General features: G+C 32.0%; 1 protein-coding gene across 1 annotated transcript in view; it reads right to left on the reverse strand.

Annotated features, from left to right (window-relative positions):
• The window catches only part of LOC134705008 (HEAT repeat-containing protein 1-like), a 60132-nt gene that overhangs the window by 17735 nt on the left and 20367 nt on the right, over positions 1 to 22030 (reverse strand). Inside the window, exons 16-32 of the mRNA XM_063563783.1 lie at positions 21459 to 21612; positions 18876 to 19024; positions 17819 to 18002; positions 17172 to 17347; positions 14975 to 15163; positions 14761 to 14868; positions 10232 to 10462; positions 9510 to 9638; positions 8965 to 9059; positions 8610 to 8759; positions 7797 to 7900; positions 6473 to 6594; positions 5874 to 6002; positions 5112 to 5360; positions 4522 to 4648; positions 1373 to 1542; positions 768 to 935 (exon numbers count right to left, since the gene is read on the reverse strand). Coding sequence (XP_063419853.1) covers positions 768 to 935; positions 1373 to 1542; positions 4522 to 4648; positions 5112 to 5360; positions 5874 to 6002; positions 6473 to 6594; positions 7797 to 7900; positions 8610 to 8759; positions 8965 to 9059; positions 9510 to 9638; positions 10232 to 10462; positions 14761 to 14868; positions 14975 to 15163; positions 17172 to 17347; positions 17819 to 18002; positions 18876 to 19024; positions 21459 to 21612 — 2634 coding nt within the window. The remainder of the gene's footprint in view (positions 1 to 767; positions 936 to 1372; positions 1543 to 4521; positions 4649 to 5111; positions 5361 to 5873; positions 6003 to 6472; positions 6595 to 7796; positions 7901 to 8609; positions 8760 to 8964; positions 9060 to 9509; positions 9639 to 10231; positions 10463 to 14760; positions 14869 to 14974; positions 15164 to 17171; positions 17348 to 17818; positions 18003 to 18875; positions 19025 to 21458; positions 21613 to 22030) is intronic.

Consider the following 22030-nt stretch of genomic DNA (forward strand, 5'->3'; position numbering starts at 1 on the left):
ATTATGCACCATTATCACACATTTTTGAATACTTAATCTCATTTCAAATTTTATAATATGCAAACATAACATGATTACCTTTTTTAAGATTATATTATTTTTAAAGTAGATTAAATATATTTATTTAAATTCAGTCATTGTATTTTGATAAAGATAAAACTGTTTTTAAATACTTTACCTTTAATGCAAGATGCTTAAAACATGTTTTTAAAAAACACCAATAATGTTATGTTAAAATGCATATAAAGTAAAACAAGAATGTATCCATAGTACATGGACACCCCATCCGCACTATCATTTTCTATGATCAATGGATCATGAAAATGTTTAAAGAAAAAAATATGAAATTCTGCAGGAACAAACAAATTAATCCTCAAATTCAGACTGAACATTTCACAAAATTCCCCTACATTAAGTGCCATGAGTAAACTTACTTTCTTATCGTTCATTTTATGAACATATTATGATTTTGTGAAAATGCCATATTCTACAGAATTCTTCAATATAAAAAGGCAATTCTCAAGGGAGACAACTCATATAATTATAACATTTAAACTATTCATTATATAGCAATATTTTCTGTATAATTGTATTCCTCTTCAAGGCCATATTTCAAGGCCCAAAATTCATAAAAGAAGGTAAGAATTCACCATACAGAAATCTTATTATCATAATTTTGTGAATTTCTTGTCAAAAAGGACAAAGAAAATCTATGTAATAGAGTATCTCAAAATGAACCAAAGCATAATAAGTATTTTATTACTTACCTTATCTAAGAGTTCACAGATCTTATGAAACAAAGCTCTCCAGAATTTTACAGTTGGTTTATCTGAATGTTTCTCTACAGATTTAGATAGCTGAGCCAAACAACCCATAATTACTTCTAATAACTTCTGGAAATCCTGCTGTAAATCTTCATTTAATTCTCTTGATACCTACAAAATCAAAAATCTTACTGACAATTGGAATTTAACTCAAATTCTACATACACTACTACATATATTATGGTTTTTTTTTCTAGACTTAAACATGTGAATTTACCTGTGACACCGAAGTTAATCTTGTGAAGAGAGAGAACAATAGCTATTAAGATAGTAAAATTGTCCCCTGTGACGAGAATGTTGAACTTGTAGGGAGAGAAATTCATATACACAGTTACCTGTGACAAGAAAGTTTAACTTGTAAGGAGAGAAATTTATATATATGTGTAGTTACCTGCGACAAGAAAAATGAATTTGTAGGGAGGGGAGATTCATTTTAACAGTTACCTGTGACAGGAAAGTTGAACTTGTAGGGAGAGAAATTCACATTAGCAGTTACCTGTGACAGTAAAGTTCAACTTGTAGGGAGAGATTTTCACATTAGTAGTTACCTGTGATAGGAAAGTTGAATTTGTGAAGAGAGAGATCAGCAGCTGTAAAGATTCATATCTAAAGTGTCTCAGTTGTTTGGCTGAATGAAACTGTACATTAAACAGTTCTACATCATCTTTCTTAAGTTGTCCCAGAGATTTGGGAAGAGATACTGTCTTTGCTGAAGACTCTGTAAAATAAAAATATTAAATATTAAAATGGCCATGTTGTTTCAAAAATGTATTTACTCTCCAACAATGACAACTAAGCAATTAGTTTTAACTTATAAAATAATTATGATCCTTTTGTATGACTTGAAGCTGAAGAAATGTTCAGTGTAAACTTTCTTGAACAAACTCAACTCATTTCAAAAGTATCACCGTTGACAGTTGTTCCCACTTGTGACTCCATTTCCAGTATAATTAACATCTGGTCAAGGGGATTTATCCTTGCTCCAAAAAGATTTCAACTAAAAAAAAAAATATATTAATATTTTTGGACAATTCTTTGTTGGAAAGACCAGACTTTTTTCTTTGATTGATTTGATTTAATTTGTGGTGTTTTAACGCCACTTTTAAGCACTGCAATTAGGCTATTTGGTGGTGGCAATTTTTTATTAGAGGAGGACTCCAGAGTGCCTGGAGAAAACCATGACCTTTGATAGGAAAACTGACAATCCTAGTCAATTAAGATTAGAGTCAAGTGCACCGGCACTAGTGGGATTATAACTCACTGCCTCAGAGTTGACTGGCTAGTGATTACAGTAGTAACTACATAGATCACTCGGCCTCCGAGGCTGCTTTTTTCTTTGATAACTGTCGGGGAGCCTTAGTGGCCAAGAGGTCTAAGAAGTTGAAATACTGTATCACTACCCTACTACTAGGGAGATGTTTACTAACTTGACCCTCCACTAGGCTGTCAGGTCCCACATGTGGCAAGAGTGATAGTCTCCAAACTTAATTCATAAGAATTGTCAGTTATCCTACAAAAGCTTGATGGTGCTTTGTAGGCCACTCTTCCTCCACCACTAAAAAATATGACCACTGAAAAAGTGCTGAAAGTGGTGTTAAACACCTATCAAAAATGAAAGACCCTGGTGGCACTTTATCTGAATACTCAGACCATATGGATATTTCAGAAAAGCTGAATAATAATATATATAATTAATAAACCAAGAATGTGTCCCTAGTACATGGATGCCCCATCTGCACTATTATTTTCTATGTTCAGTGGACCATGAAAATGGGGAAAAAACTATAATTTGGCATTAAAATTAAAAAGATAATATCATAGGGGTGTGTGTACAAAGTTTCAAGTTGTTTGGATTTCTACTTCATCAAAAACTACCTCGACCAAAAACTGGAACCAGAAGTGGGACTGACTAACGAACGAACAAATGGACAAACGAACAAACAGACGGACAGACAGACACAAGAACTGTTACACAGACCAGAAAAACATAATGCCCATTAATGAGGCATAACACTCAGTTAACACTCTCATATAACAACAACTTGATACAAACAAAGAAAAATACTGTAAGTTTTTGATTCATGTTTAATCTAATCTTGTAACATAAATTAGATTTTTCCTTTGATGTTTATATGAAATAATTAGCTTAAAAAGTGTGGTGAGGGAAAACCATGGTATATTATATGCAAATTGATGTTGTACCATTCTTTGCAAATTAAATATGCAACTCAACAAGAATCCAAAGGAAAAAGGCGGAGCTTCAGCCATGGTATAACATATTCATGTTCATGTTATTCCATGGTTGAAGCTCCACCTTTTTTTTTTAAATGTGTCCGCCTCTAAAATATTTAGGAAATTGTAAAACGTACTAAAAGGTGAAGATCATCATTTGTTTTCATTCTATACAAAAAGGCAATAAATTATGTGTACCACATTTTAAGAAACCTATTTTAAACTATATAGGATTGTTACGAACTCCTTTAATTTTGGAAAAACTTACTAAATGTTTCTTTTTTTTCAGTTTTGAAAAATATAAAATGTAAAACTATCATTTCCTTTGCGAAAATTTGATCAAATTTCGATTTAAAAGCGGGTACCTATAGAAAAAGGACTAAATATCGGCTACAAATATCTGTGAAAAATCATGATTATTGTTTTTGCAATCAATTAGGGGGATGTTCACTATCTACGCCTCCTGGACCCGCCACTGTTTAAATACATTGTTTTATCATTAAAATTGTGTGTTAATAAATAATCTTATAACCGAATTAATAAAAAAAAACGGAAGAAAATCATTTTCAATTAAATGAAAATTCTGTAAAATATGATTAATTTGTATCAGGCAAGGATCCAAAAAGGGGGGAGGGACTCTGGGGGTTGGGATTGAATGGGGACATGTAATAGGAACCACCCCCTTCTTTGTCCTGAGTTAGGACTCCCCTTTTTAAAATGGCTGTATCCGCCCCTGTGTATGATACATTGAAAAAATAAAATCTTACCGTCATTAGAATAATAATTTAATCCTTGTCGCTGGAATCAGAAATTTTTGTTTACCTGTCTGTTGACATTATGAAATTATACCTGCGCATACAATCATGAGCCAAGGCTCCGTGTTGAAGGCCGTACTTTAACCTATAATGGTTTAATTTTTGAATTGTTGTTTGGATGGAGAGTTGTCTCATTGGCACTCACACCACATCTTCCTATATCTATACACGGGGTGCAAAACTAAAAACAAATTATTTTCTTTACCTTCTGCAAATTCCGGGGTTCTATTACATGAAATAAACAGACGATCATACACGAAGAGCAAAAGTAACTTGCCCGAGCTTCCTTTTCATTGGATAACACTGTAACGTGATCAATTTCCAATTTTAGTTGAAGGTCTTGAAGCTGTCAATCATTTTATTTATGTTACAAATTTTATATACCATGTGTCTTACTCATTAACATATTTAAACAAACTCATCCAGATTTTCATTGGATAACACTGTAACGTGATCAATTTCCAATTTTAGTTGAAGGTCTTGAAGCTGTCAATCATTTTATTTATGTTACAAATTTTATATACCATGTGTCTTACTCATTAACATATTTAAACAAACTCATCCTCCGGATTCGTTTGTTTAAATATGTTAACTCGTAAAAACCAGGGTATATATAGTACTTATAAATTGAAAAGCTCAAGAGGACCTACCCATGTCTTTATCATCTGGAAGCTTCATTATGTATTCAATAATATCTGTGGCAGCCGACAGTTGTACAGGCAGAGTAAAATGGCTGCACAGATTTAGTCTGAACTCCCTGTCTGGTGCAGAGTCAATCTAAAAATAGAAAACGTAATTAGCAATACTTAGAACTGATGATAGCTGTTCCAATTTTATGTTCTTGTAAAAGGGGACAAACTAATAATTAACATATTCATTAAATCAATTACTTTGACAGCCCTCTAATACAAGCCAAAATAAATATGGTATAACTACATAGCAAACAAGACTTAGTTATTGAAGACAAAAAATTGTGATTTTGAAAATAAGGGCATTGAAAATGTCCAATCTGAATGCAATTTGAATTTGTCAGTCATTCTATTCCTAATTGCAGCAAATGTGATCCTTATCCTTTAAAAGAATGTTTTATACCTTATCGAATTCAAACATTGTCTTTCGAACATAATGGAGAAGATTGAATTTTTGGTCTGAATATACATTTTACTGCTGGTGACTCTTTTATTAATATAATTCATAAGTAATCTTATATGCTTCAAAACATTTTCAAATTAAAACTAACCTTTTCTGAGCTTTCATCCTCATTGTCCCCTACAGGTCCTTTACTGACCACTTGTTCTGTCATTAGTAACAATGTTCTCCACAGATAAGATACATCACCCTCTATGGATACTAGTTTTGTAAACAACATCAGACGACGGTGATTGGGTATATGTGGGAAGGCATCAACAAATACACGAATCACCATGGTGATGACATCTTCTGCTTTGTTAGATACAGTCCTGTGTACCCTTTTTCTTTGTCCACATGCCTAGAAAGTAAATATTGGATTTATTTATATTTCTTCTACCATAACTTAAGCCAAAGATACACATATATTACTTTTCAATTAAGGAAGAATTTAATATCAATCAGAATAAGTTAATTCAGTATTAACACATAGATCAGATGATAAAAACAACAACGTGTTTCGGAAATTTTAATTCAATGTATTTAAACTTTTATTCTGTGTGTTAAATTTTTTATGATATGTATTTAAAATTTTATTCCATGTATTAAGACTTTTATTCTGTGTATTAAAACTTTTATTCATGTATTAAAACTTTTATTCTGTGTATTAAAACTTTTATTCCGTGTATTAAAACTTTTATTCCATGTATTAAACCATCTTTCCACTTCCAAATTTGCTACTAAAGTCTACATCCATTATGTGAAGAAAGTTCAATACGTTTGTTTGCATTTGAAAAACAATATTTGAAACATTTTGGAATATGACTTTAAAGAAAACAATATTACTTAGTTTGAACAGTATTATTGTACTTACAGTAACTAAGGCTGGTATAACTGTCTCTAGTATTCTACTGATGATATGGAAGCTGTAAGCATCATCCTGTTTCAGTATAGTATCTCCCATGAAGGTAAACACAGACATGATATTGTGTAGCAGTTTCTCCTGTGAATTTTGAAAAAAATGAGAAATAAGAGTATAACTTCAAGGGTATATACAACTCGTCTAAACATCAACCCAACAATGTTAGATCTGTAAAGCAAATTTTTGGTTCTTCCCTCGCGGGGATTCGAACCCATGAAAGGGTATATATATCTTCAAGCATAGGGTCAGGGGGCAAGGTAGAATAATTATGTTGGTCCCTCACTACTCCCTTTTCATCCATCAAATTGAAGTGTTTACCACAACAGCACGATCACTTCATTTACTGTTCTAATGTACTTTAAATAAATTTACAACTCTTTTTTATTAAGACTTGAAGAACACATGTCTCACATAGGTATAATTTTTAACAGTCCTTTTTTCCTTTTGACCACTTTTCAAAATAGTATGTATGTTAAAATTAGAAAGGACCATTTTTGACACATAAAAAACTAATAATTATTAAGCAGGACTATATTTTATATTCCACTTACAGGGTAAAGTTCTGCAGCTACAGTTAGAACCAGTAATGCTTGATGATGTGTCTGTGGATTGTCAGAACTTCTTACACACTGTACAATCAATTCCATGTTAAAAGTTTGTTCTGGTATTAGTTCTAAAAATAAAATGAACAATTTAGTAAAGATTTAAAACCAAACAATTAGAGCTCTAAAATTGATCAATAAGTCTTACATTCAATTTAAGATGTACTATTAAGAAAACCCCTTGAAGAGAGGATACTTTGAGATGTTGCATGTTTATGTGGATTTTAGCAATTGTGAGGGGAGGTTAAAAGAGCGTATATTATTAAACATATCTTGATATCTATTCAACTGAAAATAACATTTATTTTAATCTTGTACTAAGACCTACCATTGACTTGACAACAGCTTTTCTCTCATCTACATTTTTAATCCACATCCTACTTATAAAACAATGGAAGATATTACCAGGTGTAAGGTGTTTATAACTTACTTTTGTGTTTGATCCACATCCACTTTACTACAAACACTGAGGATTAATGCCAGGCGTCAGGTGTTATAAAAGATCTGAAATACTTACTTTGTGTTTGATCCACATCCACTTTATTACAAACATGGTTGATTAATGCCGGGTGTTTATAACTTACTTTGTGTTTGATCCACATCCACTTTATAACAAACATGGTGGATTAATGCCAGGTGTTTATAACTTACTTTGTGTTTGATCCACATCCACTTTATTACAAACATGGTGGATTAATGCCAGGTGTTTATAACTTACTTTGTGTTTGATCCACATCCACTTTATAACAAACATGGTGGATTAATGCCAGTTGTTTATAACTTACTTTGTATTTGATCCACATCCACTTTACTACAAACATGGTGGATAAGTGCTGGGTGTTTATAACTTACCGTATAGCTGGTTATTTTCGCGGGGTGTAAATTTTTGCTTATTTTCGCGGATAGAACAAAATCACCAAAATAAATTCCGCTAATTTAAAAGTGTACATGCAAAGGTAATGTTAAAAATGATGAATCCGCCAAAATAATAACAGCCAAAATTTTTCGTATAGCTTATTCAATGAAAATCGCGAAATTTTACACCCGCGAAAATAACCTGCTATACGGTACTTTGTGTTTGATCCACATCCACTTTACTACAAACATGGTGGATTAGTGCCGGGTGTTTATAACTTACTTTGTGTTTGATCCACATCCACTTTACTACAAACATGGTGGATTAGTGCAGGGTGTTTATAACTTACTTTTGTGTTTGATCTGCATCCACTTTACTACAAACATGGTGGATTAATGCTGGGTGTTTATAACTTACTTTGTGTCTGATCCACATCCACTTTACTACATACATGGTGGATTAATGCCAGTATCAATTGTTTGATGTATTCTCCAGATGAGTGATCATCTGATTCCAATATCCTGTAATGAACATAATACACCTTATTGATATTTGTTTGCCATTGATAGACATTACAGAAGTTTGTGTAAAGTTTTGATGTAACAAGAGAAAATATCTGAAACAAAAATGGAAAAGTGATTGTTGTATGACCCAAATAGTTTAAGTGTCACAATTTCTCAGGTCCACTGTCTCAAATCCCCAAACAGAGATAAGTTCTATTTTTCAAACTTGTACTGAAATAGGAAATATTTAAACTAGTATTTTGCCTGGCAATCAAACTAACTTGGTTACCTTACAATCAGGAAGGACAAATACCAGGATTAAAATTTTGTGCACCAGAAGTTTGCTTTGTTGCAAAAGACTCATCAGTCCTTGATATTTTGAAAAATTCAAAGTTTTGTAAAAATATTATTCATAACAATGACCATAATAATATGGCACTTACACTTCTAGAGAGGGGGTATAAAACAGATCATTTATCCTGGACATAGATAAAAGTTTTAAAGTTATCCTGGACATAGATAAAAGTTTTAAAGTCGATGGGCAAGATAACATCATAAGTTATACTTACATAAAAATAAATTTGAAGCAGATCCTAGATAGTTATCAAATCCTTACCGTACATATAAGGTTGAAGAAGATGAGCAGAAGAACATATATGATTAAACCCTTACTCAGAATAAGTTGGAGCAAACAATTTAAAATAAAACATGTTAATTATTTGCTTACCTAGACATAAGGTTGAAGCAGACTGGCAGAAGGACATGATAATTATCCAACTTCTTCTTCTCTTGCACAGATTCTAAGATCACAGTTACTCGTTGCCATGACAAACTCTCGAACTCATCTTCCTTTGGTTTGACTATCTCTGATGGCCTGCTATAAATAATTAAACAAACACAAATAGATATAATGATAAGAATTTTTTCAAGTATTTTCTTTATATGGATTGACTGTCTGTTTTAATGCCACTTTCAACACTAAGGAACTATTCCGTGGCTATCAGTTTTTATTGGTTTAGAAAGCTAAAGTGCCCTGTCTAGACAATTGTTACAAGTGTTTAATGTTTTTTTCAATAAATCACCTTTTCTTCCTTTTAGCTTCCCTTAGGGTTCCAACATTTGATACACTTAGACACTGTTCCAACTCATCAGCAACATGGCTACCATCTAGTGGAAGCTGAAATATAATTCATATATTTTTAAGCAACCTACATAATCTGAATACATTCACAATATTGAAAACTAACTGGACCAACCTTTGTAAAATTTTGCAAAAATTTCAAAATATCAGGTGGAAGGAATAAAAAAAAAAATTTGTTAGGTTTATCTTTTTTAATCTTCATCACTACCTCCTTTGAGGGGTTATAGGAGGGGTCCTGATCCTGAAATCCCATAATCCCCGGGTCCCGAAATTCGAAAATAAGAATTCCTGTATCCTGAAGGGGTCAATCCCAAAATCCTGAGCTTAAAAATAGCCGATCCAGAAGTTCAGATAAAGGTCCCATCCCCCCTCTTCTTTCCTTTTTGTTTAAACTCCGAACAGCTTGTTGTTTATTGGCTAGAGAATTACTTGCCATGTTGTCTTTAATTTCAATTGAACAAAAAAAATGCAAAATTTAGTACTTACATGTCTAAGAATTTTCCTAATAGAAGAGGGAACATAGGGATTCTCTGACTCTGTCCACAGGGAATATAGAGTTGATAGAATTCTCTTCTGTGATTCCATTTGCAGGGATGTATACAAATCTTTTGTTATCTGAAACAGACATGAAATAATCTTAATTATTAAATGATATGACCAAATAAGCCGTAATATGGATATATTGGCATGTGCAATACTGGAAACATTCCACTGTCGATATAAATAAAGAGAAAATATTGCTTTTCGAACAGGGCAAATACGAAATAAAAGCTTATCAAAATCATAAAATAAACAGGTCAAATGATGTGCAATGATTTTTAACATCTTAAAAGACTTGAAACGGAAATAAACAGTGCCAATATAGAAAAACAAACATATTGGCCCATGGGCTAATACAAGAAGTTCACTTCCTGTTTTTAATTTTCTTATAATCATTTAATAAAAGTGTTATGAACTGGCTGTTTCTGTATTGGCCCTGTTATAGATTGTCCATCAGCTGAATTGGCCCTCAATTCTTTGAGTCTAGTGTCCAGAACAGCTAGCTTCAAATCTACAACAGGGCCAATACAGAAACAGCCAGTTGTTAACACTATATTTAAAAATTTGAATATGACTTTACCTTAAAGGCTATGTGTTGATTTCAACAGCATTTTAAAAACTTTTGAATAATAAAAAATGGATAAAATTTCATCAGATGAATGTCTTACCATATAAATAGTAAATTGTTGAATAGTATCTGCTTTATCATCTATACACACAGCAGATTTCAAGGCAGCCATTAACACGGGGATTCCATCAGAGTCTATGACCTCTCCAAACTCAGGGTAAAATCTCTCCAAAATCATCTTACAACAGTCAAATAATACCCTCGATTTATTTCCATCTTCCAGTGCCTTCAAATCTTGCTGTAACTTAGGTAACAAAGATGTCAGAATTTTCTGTAAATATAGTAAGATGACAGTTATAATACAAGACTACTTTTAAAATGAAAATTAAGCAATAATACTGAATCCCAGGTGGAGCTAAGGTTAACAAAATAGATCCTCAACTTCCCTTACACTAAACAAATACTGGATATTTATTTTGGTCAGAAAAAAATACTTAAATCCATAAAAACAAACATACATGGTCACAACTTAGTATAACTCTACCTTCTATCATCATTGAAGTCTTTGTTACTTTGTTTAAAACCTACTTATATGTAAGTATGCAGTCTTGTCATTGTACTTATGTAAAGCAAAATTATATCCGGGTGAAATTTGTTCCGGAGGAAAATATTTCCCTGGGATATTTTTTCCTTTGCCGTGAAATTCTATCTGGGTAGTTAACTTATTGAATAGTTATTAGAAAAAACTTATCCTTTACAAATACTATGAAATAATAAAAATGTATTTGAATTAAACCTATTTTGTAAAAAAAAAAACATATTTTAATGGGAATTATTTCACAAATTATCATTGAAAAAATTTCCTAAAAAAATTTCAGTAAATATCATTCTTTTAAAAGAAAATTATCATTAAACATAGGAAAGAAAACCAGAAATAATTTCAAAGATCATAATTGTGAAATAATATCATGATTAAATAAGGTAAGTGAAATACATGTAAAAGTGAGTTGTTTTCAGATCTCAGTACAAATATAGATTAAAACGTAAAGGTAGAAATATAGTTGCATTACTACTATTTAATAACAGTAATTGAAAAATTTGATTATGATAATATTTTTAACTATATAAATAGTCTAGGGACAAATATGTTGTTGTTGATTATATGGAAATCAGATAAATTATAGCATAACAATATATTGGAACAAAAGCAATTTTAACAGCTGGATAGTATTTACCTGTGAAATAATATCTGTCTTATTAAATATTTATGTTGTAAGTCATCTTGTTATATAAATGAATATATAAAAAATAAGATTCAAGGAAAAATTTCACTATGAAATAGATTCAGGAATATATTATATTAATATCTTTAATATATAAATTGCTCATATATAATTACCTCCCTTTGATAAATTATGCAAATTTGTTCTACCTTTGTGAAACATTTTACAATTAAAGTCAGGTATATATTGATTGCGAGTAACTTCCATACTAGTTACAGCTATTCCATTAATGCTAGCAAGACCAATCTTTGTTTGGCTTGCTTGCTTTGCTTGTATCAATGTTTGCTCAAGCATGGAAATTAAGATAGGCGGGGCGGGGCTCAGCTTGTTTACATCATACATACATTTTATTGGACGTTATGTTTGAGGTTAAGGACACTAAATTTTAAAACATCACAGGGTGACAAATATAAAGCGCAATTGTAGAAATGGAAGCCAAAAAATTGTAATTTTTTTCTCTCGAAGATATGCATTTTCATCATTCAACTTAAAAGACTGTCGTCAAGTACTTCAAGTAAAACAAAATAGCTATTCGAACACACCTACTCTGATTTTGTGATTCATTACATAGTTATTTCATTTGACCCATATATTTCATCTTTTAGTACTGTGATTTTTTTATGTTATAAAGTCAACCAGTAGCTTTGCTTTATAAAAATGATAGAATCTGAAGCGAGATGATGTATCAAATATTCTTGACAAGATGTTAGTGTGTGTTTGAGATGAATTTCTTGTCTTGAAAGCATACAATGCAAGAACATTTGATACATCATCTTGCTTCACATTCTATTATTTTTATAAAGCAAAGCTACAGGTTGACTTTATAACATAAAAAAATCACAGTACTAAAAGATGAGGTCAAATGAAATACCTATGTAATGAATCATAAAATCAGAGTAGGTGTGTTCGAATAGCTATTTTGTTTTACCAAAAGTACTTGAGTCTTTTAAGTTGAATGATGAAAATGCATATCTTCTAGAGAACAAAATACATTTTTTTGGCTTCCATTTGTACAAATGCGCTGCATATTTGTCATCCTGTGATGTTTTAAAATGTAGCACCAGACCCTTAATCTCAAACATAACACCCACTAAAATTTATGTATGATGTATACAAGCTGAAGCCCCGCCTATCTTAATTGCCATGCTTGAGCAAACATTGATACAAGCAAAGCAAGCAAGCCAAACAAAGATTTGTCTTGCTAGCATCTATACTATTAAACGAGAAGACCTCATTTTGGGTGTCGCTTCTCTTCTTTCCACAATAAATTAATCATCATGCCTCTGTATCCTATGGGTTCAGTGCATAATCGCATTTATCATCCATTCATATGATTATTCAGATTGAGTTATTTTGGGTGAAAAACGAGAAAAAAGACGTCCGGATATGTTTCCGTCATCGGGCGAAATTTTAAGTCAGATTAGACTTCCGGTTTGCGTTTTACATTAATACTACGAATACAGTGTATTTTCTGTCTTATACCGTCATTGGACGAAATTTAAAAGTCAGATTAGACCTCCGGTTTGCGTTTTTCTTTTTACTTTGAAACAAATACATTTACTACGAATAAAGTGCATTTTCTGTCTGATATCATTTTCAAGTTTACTATCCCGGCACGGCAGTCACAGAGTTTATTTAATAGAGAGGGTCTGTATAAAAACCAATGACCGCTGTGGATCAATTATTAAACTGAGAATTGACTGTAAAAAGAAAATACACTTTCAGGACGTCTGGAGCGGGTGTTTTAAAGATCGAAATTTCAGGATTGACCATTTCGAGATCCGGGATTTTTTTTTTCGAATTTCGGGATGTCGAGATATTTAATTTGTATAATAAATTCAGAACCTCGGGATTTCATGTTTTTAAGCCCGGGATATTGGGATCAGGGCCCCTTCGAATTGGCGGATCAAGAAATGTTCATACGCAGGGCCCGTTGACTGCCTAAGAAGGGGTCCGCTCCGGTCATGCTTCAGTGATTCCCTATATAAGCAACCAACTATTTTTCAGAAAGGGGGGCTCCCTTAATCCGCCTCTGCCCCGATCCCCCTTTAATGAATGTTCATAATATACAGATAAGCGCTAAAATTATGCATGTGTCATTAAAATTAATAGAGAACAAAAAACAAAAAACAAAAATTTGTGGAAAAAGGAGGAGCCGGGCTAGAAAAACAATTATCCTGTCCCAAATTACCTATGACTTTTGATGCCTTTTCTGAAATTCTCAAGTCGCTAAATGTTTTACAAAAGAAAAAGATGTGGTATTATGAATGCCAATGAGACAACTCTCCACAAGAGACCAAAATGACACAAATTAACATTTAAAGGTCACCTTACGGCCTTCAACAATAAGCAAAAGCCGATACTGCATAGTCTGATATAAAAGGCCCCGAAATGACAATGTAAAACAATTCAAATGAGAAAATAAACAGCCTTATTTATGTACAAAAAATGAACGAAAAACAAATATCACTGAACCACTGAATTACAGGCTCCTGACTGGAATGTTCATAATACATAGTACACTAAATGTATGTTAATAATGACATAAATGAAATCCCAAAAATATGAATTTTGGAAATAAAGGAGGAGGATTAATAAAAAAACATTTTCCTGTCCCCAAGTACCTATGACTTTTGATACTTTTCCTGAAATTCTGAAGTCATTATAAATATTTTACAAAATTCTGCCTACAACACTTTACATCCTCTCAAATACGCTCTGAATGCCCGCGATTTCACGGGTGTGTTCTAGTTAATGTAAAAGCTGTAATGGGAGTATATTTCACAAGGTTCTGTGAAATATGATACGGCAAATATATACCGGTACATACTATCCGCATAACACAGATAGATTTTCACTCCTCTGGAAAAATTCTACCTGTGAAATACCATGCCTGGAAATAAATTACCGTGACAAATTATCCTCAGGATAAAATATCACAGAGGAAGAAATAAACCGTTACACTTATCCAGTACCAGTAACCATCCAAAATTCATAGTTTTCTCAAATACTTTTATGCAGGAAATACTTTTTGAAATATTTTTTTAACATATAAAAGGTTTCCAAAACTTAAATCTAGAACCATAACTCAGAATTTTTAAAATTCCATTTATAAATAGCAAAAAATCGATTCTTCCATCATTTGCATGTATTTAGCATACTCTGCTATCAATGTTAAAGAATTATCAAAGCTGCTTGCTTTACGTCTAACCTGCTATCAGAGTTTGAGTTATTATTTCATTGCTTTTATACCTAGCCCATTATCTCCATTTATGCTAGTCTTTATACACTGCCTTCGAACTACCCTGCTATCACTAAAGCTTTGATTCCATTGCTTCACACCTACCCTGCTATGACAATGCTTAATCAACTCCAACAAAGATTTCTGTATGAAGTGAGGGGTAGATTTATCACTTATAACATCTAGGATCATTGTTAGAGCTTCACACCTACCCTGCTATGACAATGCTTAATCAACTCCAACAAAGATTTCTGTATGAAGTGAGGGGTAGATTTATCACTTATAACATCAAGGATCATTGTTAGAGCTTCACACCTACCCTGCTATGACAATGCTTAATCAACTCCAACAAAGATTTCTGTATGAAGTGAGGGGTAGATTTATCACTTATAACATCAAGGAGCATTGTCAGAGCTTCTTCTTTGTTGGATTGTGTTAAAGACTGTCTCTTCTTCTTGGGTGTTTTCTCCTTTTCTTCATCCATAGATTTGAAAACTGCTTTCATCACCTTAAATAAATCATCAGGCATATGTCAGATGTTTTTCAACAGTTTATTGTTACATATTGCTAAATCAGGTTAACCAAAAACTTCAATTTAGAGAAATAAAAAATACTTGTCATGACATTTTCAAAACAGAGATATATCAAGTTTAATGAAATTAAAAACATTCCCATCGCTCTCTGTTGATCAAAGTCAGTGAAAATACATTTGTCAGGCCAACCTTAAAGATATGTTTGTTTGCAGTTTTCCGACTGTACCTTCAGACTGAAGGGTCGGTAGGTAGGAAAAATATTTTATTTTATCAGCCAAAATACAGTTTAAACAAGCAGTTACACAAGTTTCTTGTGAAGAAGAAAAACACATTTTAAAACAACAAACACTGGACATGCTGAAAACCAATATCAAATGAACAGGAATTTTCAGATAAAAAACTTTTTAACCAAAACTGAAACTTTAACATAGTGTCATTATCCAATTTATGACATAAAATATGGTATAAATACTGGAACACTTATAAACAAGGAATGTCATTATGACTAGAACTAATTTAAAAAAATATATTCAGACATGTGTGCTTCTTGACTAGAATGATTTCATGAGTAGAGTATTTTCATAAGAAAAATGTAGATATTAAAGATTTATAAGACAATGTATTAAAGAGTTTATTTTTAATAAAAAAAAAATAACCATTGAATCTTCCTCAATTGAAAAAAAGGCAACTTGAAAAAAAGTATTAAGACATCCGACTGTTTTCATATTTCTAACAATATTTAATTATATGTGATAAGGTTATATTTTTGCCAGGCTTTAATGGAAACCAAAGAAATCTAAAGTTTGGGGTGAAATCCATAGCACCCCATTAAAAGTAAATGGTCTGTACTGAAATGCTTTTAATACATAAAAAAAATTGGCAGCATAGCTCCTAAGAACGTGTTTTAATTGAACTGACACAGGCCACACAGTTTGGGTATATTAAATATTGTAAGAAAAAGAATAATTGCAATGAGTGGGGCAGCCTCCCTTATCCTAAAAGAGCATACTCATTGCAATCGAAGATAGATTTAATATAGAGAGAGTATATTTATTTTTCAAGCTAACCATTCATTTTCTCTACATCTTTGTGTAGTTAGGGTTGCTTCTTATTGATTTGGCATGATCTATATCCATTAACATTTCAAATGAGCCCTTCCTCCGTACAGGTGTGTTTACAGATATCCATGAAGATTTAAGTCACGGAGGAGTGGTTTCATCTTTGTCGTCTTCACAAAGATTTGAAGAAAATATGCCATACTTCAAGCTGCTGTCGAATTATTTAACCACTGAAATTGGTTCCATAAAGTCAGGCTCCACAGATTCTTAATCCGATTTGTTTGAGACAGAATGGTTATTGTTTCAGTTATGAATATCCGCTGCATCATCGTCAATGATATCATCACACATCATTACATGTGCCTGAATCTGTATAAACAGTTTACTAATAAACTTTTTTGTTTGTTATTTGTCTTAAAATTAACACGACACAACAGCATAAAGTACTCCTCCGTGACTTCATCGATACCTGTAAACAATTTCCATGTGCTTTATCATTAAATGGTCACATGAACGCTTGACGGGAAGCTAAGAAGAACCGAACTTGAAATGCGTAATTGACCCAGACTTTAAATCATTAGCGGAAAGGACCCAAAGTTATGGATCTAGTCAATAGAAGTATTAAAAAAAATTTCTTCAAATTTAAAGCAATAAAATTTTCACAGTCAAGAGGATTTTCAAGGGTCGGTCGGTAAACTGCAAACAAACAATATCTTAATTTAAGCCTGACTGAAATTTTTTAATAGTTATAGATTTGGGAATACTTATATACTATAGATTTACCGTAATAACAAATAGAATGTTAGGGCATTTTTTTATTTAAACTTTTCAAATTAAATTCAAATAAACTATGACAAACATAACATTTCATTTTTCCTTTTTTTATAAAATTTTAGGAACATGTTTATAACAAATGCTTAATTACAGATTCAATGAATTCAGGGTCAGCCACAATTTCTGGTAGACATCTGAGCACTTTCTTGATGACAGGACTGAAGGCTGACTCCTCCATCTTGCTCTGAACGATCTGTAGACACTGCACAGACATCTCACGAATGGACTTGTTAGAACTACTTGTTGTCAGTAATAAATTAAGTATTGCTGAAATAAATTGAAATATCAATTAAATCTTAAAATCATTGTTTCTGTTAACCATGTACATGGTTCAAAACTAGAAAGCTTCTTCTATTTAAAGTAGTTTGCTAAAAAAAAAACAAGAATGTTTCCCACGTACACGGATGCTCCATCTGCACTATCATTTTCTATGTTTAATGGACCGTGAAAATGGGGGAAAATCTCTTATTTGGCATTAAAATTAGAAAGATCATATCATAGGGAACATGTGTACTAAGTTGCAAGTGGATTTGACTTCATTAAAACTACCTTGACCATAAACTTTAAGCTGGGACAAACAGAGGAACAGATGAACGAACAGACAGACGCACAGACTAGAAAACATAATGCCCATAAATGGGGTGCAAAAAATACATACAGATCTAGATTTATAAGATCAAAGAGAGAAATCAAATGTTTATAAATGACAACATTTAACAACCAATATATCCATATTACCTGTAGTCCAGTCAGTTTCTGTAAAACTATCAGCTCTCAATCCCTGGAGGTGTATTTTACCAATCTGTAATGCTCTGGCTTGTAATGGTAGTGAGACTTCAAGCTTTGTTTCAGTGGTGTTACAATGCTGGGTCCAAAGTAGACCTAGGAATCTAAAGAGTAGGCTTAAATCTGGGAAAACAACCTGTGAAAAAATAATACAGTTGTAACTACTGCAGTATAGTAAAATTAGGATAGAAATCTAAGCAGTAAGTCTAGCAATTGCTCTTGGAAAGCATGTGAAAAATACTATACTTCAATTGCATTTAAGAATTGAATGCTTTTTTTTTAATTTTAAGGGGGTGTTAAAGTGTTGACTGAGTCACAAACTGTATGAAGCCTGGTAATGAAATTACATTAAAAGCTTTTATTTTTCCCTTCTCAGTTTTAACCAATAACATTTTTTTTAACTTTACAGAGGCAAGAAATTCCTTATAAGATCAACTTCAAGTAAGAGTCTTCAGTATGAGATTAATAGGATCTGAACAACTGCCTCATTTTAAAAGAATAAATAGTCTCAATAATCAACCTGTCTAAAGTTTTTGTCAACAAATGAATTTCACTTATCATAAATGAATCTTCACATGTTGTTTCTCATAAACTTATAGTTTGTTATAAAGTTGATTATTTATCATTTTTATAAGCAGATCTCTCCAATACACTCAATTAAATTTGATGATATTATCCAATAGCATTGTATAAGATTTTAATACTAAGGCTAACAAACCATAAATAATTAAAGTCTAGTCTCCAGTGTGAGCCAAGGCTCCGTGTTGAAGACTGTACTTTGACCTATATGGTTTACTTTTACAAATTGGGACTTGGATGGAGAGTTGTCTCATTAGCACTCATACCACATCTTCTTATATCTATTTCTCATCATCAAACTTAAATGTCTTTTTGAAAAGTTCATGAGTTACATTGAACGTTTCTGAGATTGAATTTCAAATTGGCAATGAACAACATTTATGAAAAGAGTTTACCTGCCAAGTCTCAGGATCAAGTAAGACTTACTAACCTCCACTGTCTCTTTAAATAAATCTCTGAACGACTCTGCACAAGTTAAAGCCTGGGTCGCTTTGTCTAATACATAATCAAACATTTCTACTAACACAACAAGAATCTGATCTTCTGCATTTGTATTGCCATGGTAATACCAGTAATTAACTGAAATATATCAAACAGTAGATGATTTAGCCTTATACTCTTATCCATTATTTTCTTTGAATAAATCTTTGAATAGATATTGTATTATGAAAAACTTACATTTAATCACTAGAACAATTCTTGATTACCAGATTTTCATGACTATAACCATACAGTTTTGAATCTACTGATTTCAAAAGATGAAAAGCTTTTACCAATAATGAACCAGATGCTCCGCAGGGCGTAGCTTTAAAAGACCGCAAAGGTTGAACCCTGAACGGTTGGGACAAGTATGGACACAACATTCAAGCTGGATTCAGCTCTTAATTTGGATTGTGATTAAATAGTTGACACAGCATAGGTTTCTGACACAGAATGAATGTGTTCTAATGAACTTAAAATTTTTGTTTTCTCTTAGAGCAATTCACTATGCTGTTGAATATTAATCCTCTCAAAAAAATGTTTGAAGAAATTTTCTTTTTATTTATGAAATTTCAAATGAGAAAAATTGAACCCAATTTTTTAATCACATCCCCCTTTCCCTTATTCCAAAACTAATCTCAATTATATTCTAATGGAGTTTGCAACAATAACTACTCATTTAAATACATCGTAAAATATTAAGATGTAAAAAAACTGCTTGTTATCACTGAATGGTAAAGATTATTTAAATTTATCAGTTGGTAGTAAAAAGTGAATATACATTGTATATAGTATATAACAAAGATTTAGGTTGATTCTGGACCAAGAAAGATAACTCCAATTAAAAAAAATCTTGCTATTGCACAATATTGTGCAATAAGATATTTCTTGCTTACTATTCTGGACAAAGAAAGATAACTCTAATTAAAAAAAAAATTGCTATTTCACAATATTGTGCAATTAGATATTTCTTGCCATTGCACAATACTGTGCAATTGAAAAGACTTGCTATTGCACAATACTTAATATAATAATTTTAGATCCTGATTTGGACCAACTTGAAAACTGGGCCCATAATCAAAAATTTAAGTACATGTTTAGATTCAGCATATCAAAGAGGCCCAAGAATTCAATTTTTGTTAAAATCAAACTTAGTTTAATTTTGGACCATTTGGACTTAAATGTAGACCAATTTGAAAACAGGACCAAAAATGAAGAATCTACATACAAAGTTAGATTTGGCATATCAAAGAACCCCATTTATTCAATTTTTGATGAAATCAAACAAAGTTTAATTTTGGACCCCGATTTGGACCAACTTGAAAACTGGGCCAATAATCAAGAATCTAAGTACATTTTTAGATTCAACATATCAAAGAACCCAACCGATTCATTTTTTGTCAAAATCAAACTAAGTTTAATTTTGGACCCTTTGGACCTTAATGTAGACCAATTTGAAAACGGGACCAAAAGTTAAGAATCTACATACACAGTTAGATTCGGCATATCAAAGAACCCCAATTATTCAATTTTGATGAAACCAAACAAAGTTTAATTTTGGACCCTTTGGGCCCCTTTTTCCTAAACTGTTGGGACCATAACTCCCAAAATCAATACCAACCTTCCTTTTATGGTCATTAACCTTGTGTTTAAATTTCATAGATTTCTATTCACTTATACTAACGTTATGGTGCGAAAACCAAGAAAAATGCTTATTTGGGTCCCTTTTTGGCCCCTAATTCCTAAACTGTTGGGACCTAAACTCCCAAAACCCATACCAACCTTCCTTTTGTGCTCATAAACAATGCGTTTAAATTTCATTGATTTCTATTTACTTAAACTAAAGTTATTGTGCAAAAACCAAGAATAATGCTTATTTGGGCCCTTTATTGGCCCCTAATTCCTAAACTGTTGAAACCAAAACTCCCAAAATCAATCCCAACCTTTCTTTTGTGGTCATAAACCTTGTGTCAAAATTTCATAGATTTCTATTAACTTAAACTAAAGTTATAGTGCGAAAACCAAGAAAATGCTTATTTGGGCCCTTTTTGGCCCCTAATTCCTAAAATGTTGGGACCAAAACTCCCAAAATCAATACCAACCTTCCTTTTATGGTCATAAACCATGTGTTAAAATTTCATACATTTCTATTCACTTTTACTAAAGTTAGAGTGCAAAAACTAAAAGTATTCGGACGACGACGACGACGCAGATGACGAAGCCAACGTGATAGCAATACGACGAAAAAATTTTCAAAATTTGCGGTCGTATAAAAAGATATATTCCCATTTTTCAGTGTAAAACTTTGATTTTTAGAAACTAAGAAAAAATCACTCGGTTCACCATTTTAGAGGATATTTTAACGATAAATAAACAACCACAATACAAATTGTTCATTTATTATGATATTTCCTCATTTAAAAATCTCAAATTTATGATTTCCTAACAAGCAAACAATTTTTTTAAAATTTCAAACATTGAAAATTGGTTTCTTCAAGGAACTCTGTCACAATTAAAACCAAATTCTATTTACCGTCCTTGAGCTTTTTAGGTAAGGTAATGGCTGTCATCATCCTGTTTAAGACAGACAGCACAAGTGTGAAACTAATCGTATTTCCTTCAAATATCTGATTACAAGTGGTTTCTATAGCTTTGCTGATTGTAGTTATTTCTCCAACTCCCTCGATCTGTAACATAAAATAATCTTAATAGACATATTTTTCCCAGTAGTATTACATGTACAACTTGTTGATATCAACATACTTTTATATAGTTAAACAAAATAGCAAATGCTGTTGACATTGGATAAGCTGGCTCATTGACCGCTCATGTTATCACTAGACAGGCTGTTCCTCTTTTTATTTATTTATTTATTTGTAGAGTTCAGGGATTTGCACTAAATAATGAGTTAGTTATCACAGCTAATTGTGACCCTTTGAAAATATCTAAATCTGTTTTGAAAATGTCAACATAATCAAAGTGTTCCAAGAATTGTTTGATTTCAGAATTCAGACAGCACATGAAGCGTTACATCAAATATTTTCATATAAACATCTTTTGTGAGAACCACTTGTTTTGACTATTTAACCAGTCTTCAGTATGAAG

The sequence above is a fragment of the Mytilus trossulus genome, chromosome 1 (assembly GCF_036588685.1).
Source record: "Mytilus trossulus isolate FHL-02 chromosome 1, PNRI_Mtr1.1.1.hap1, whole genome shotgun sequence".
Lineage (NCBI taxonomy): Eukaryota > Metazoa > Mollusca > Bivalvia > Mytilida > Mytilidae > Mytilus > Mytilus trossulus.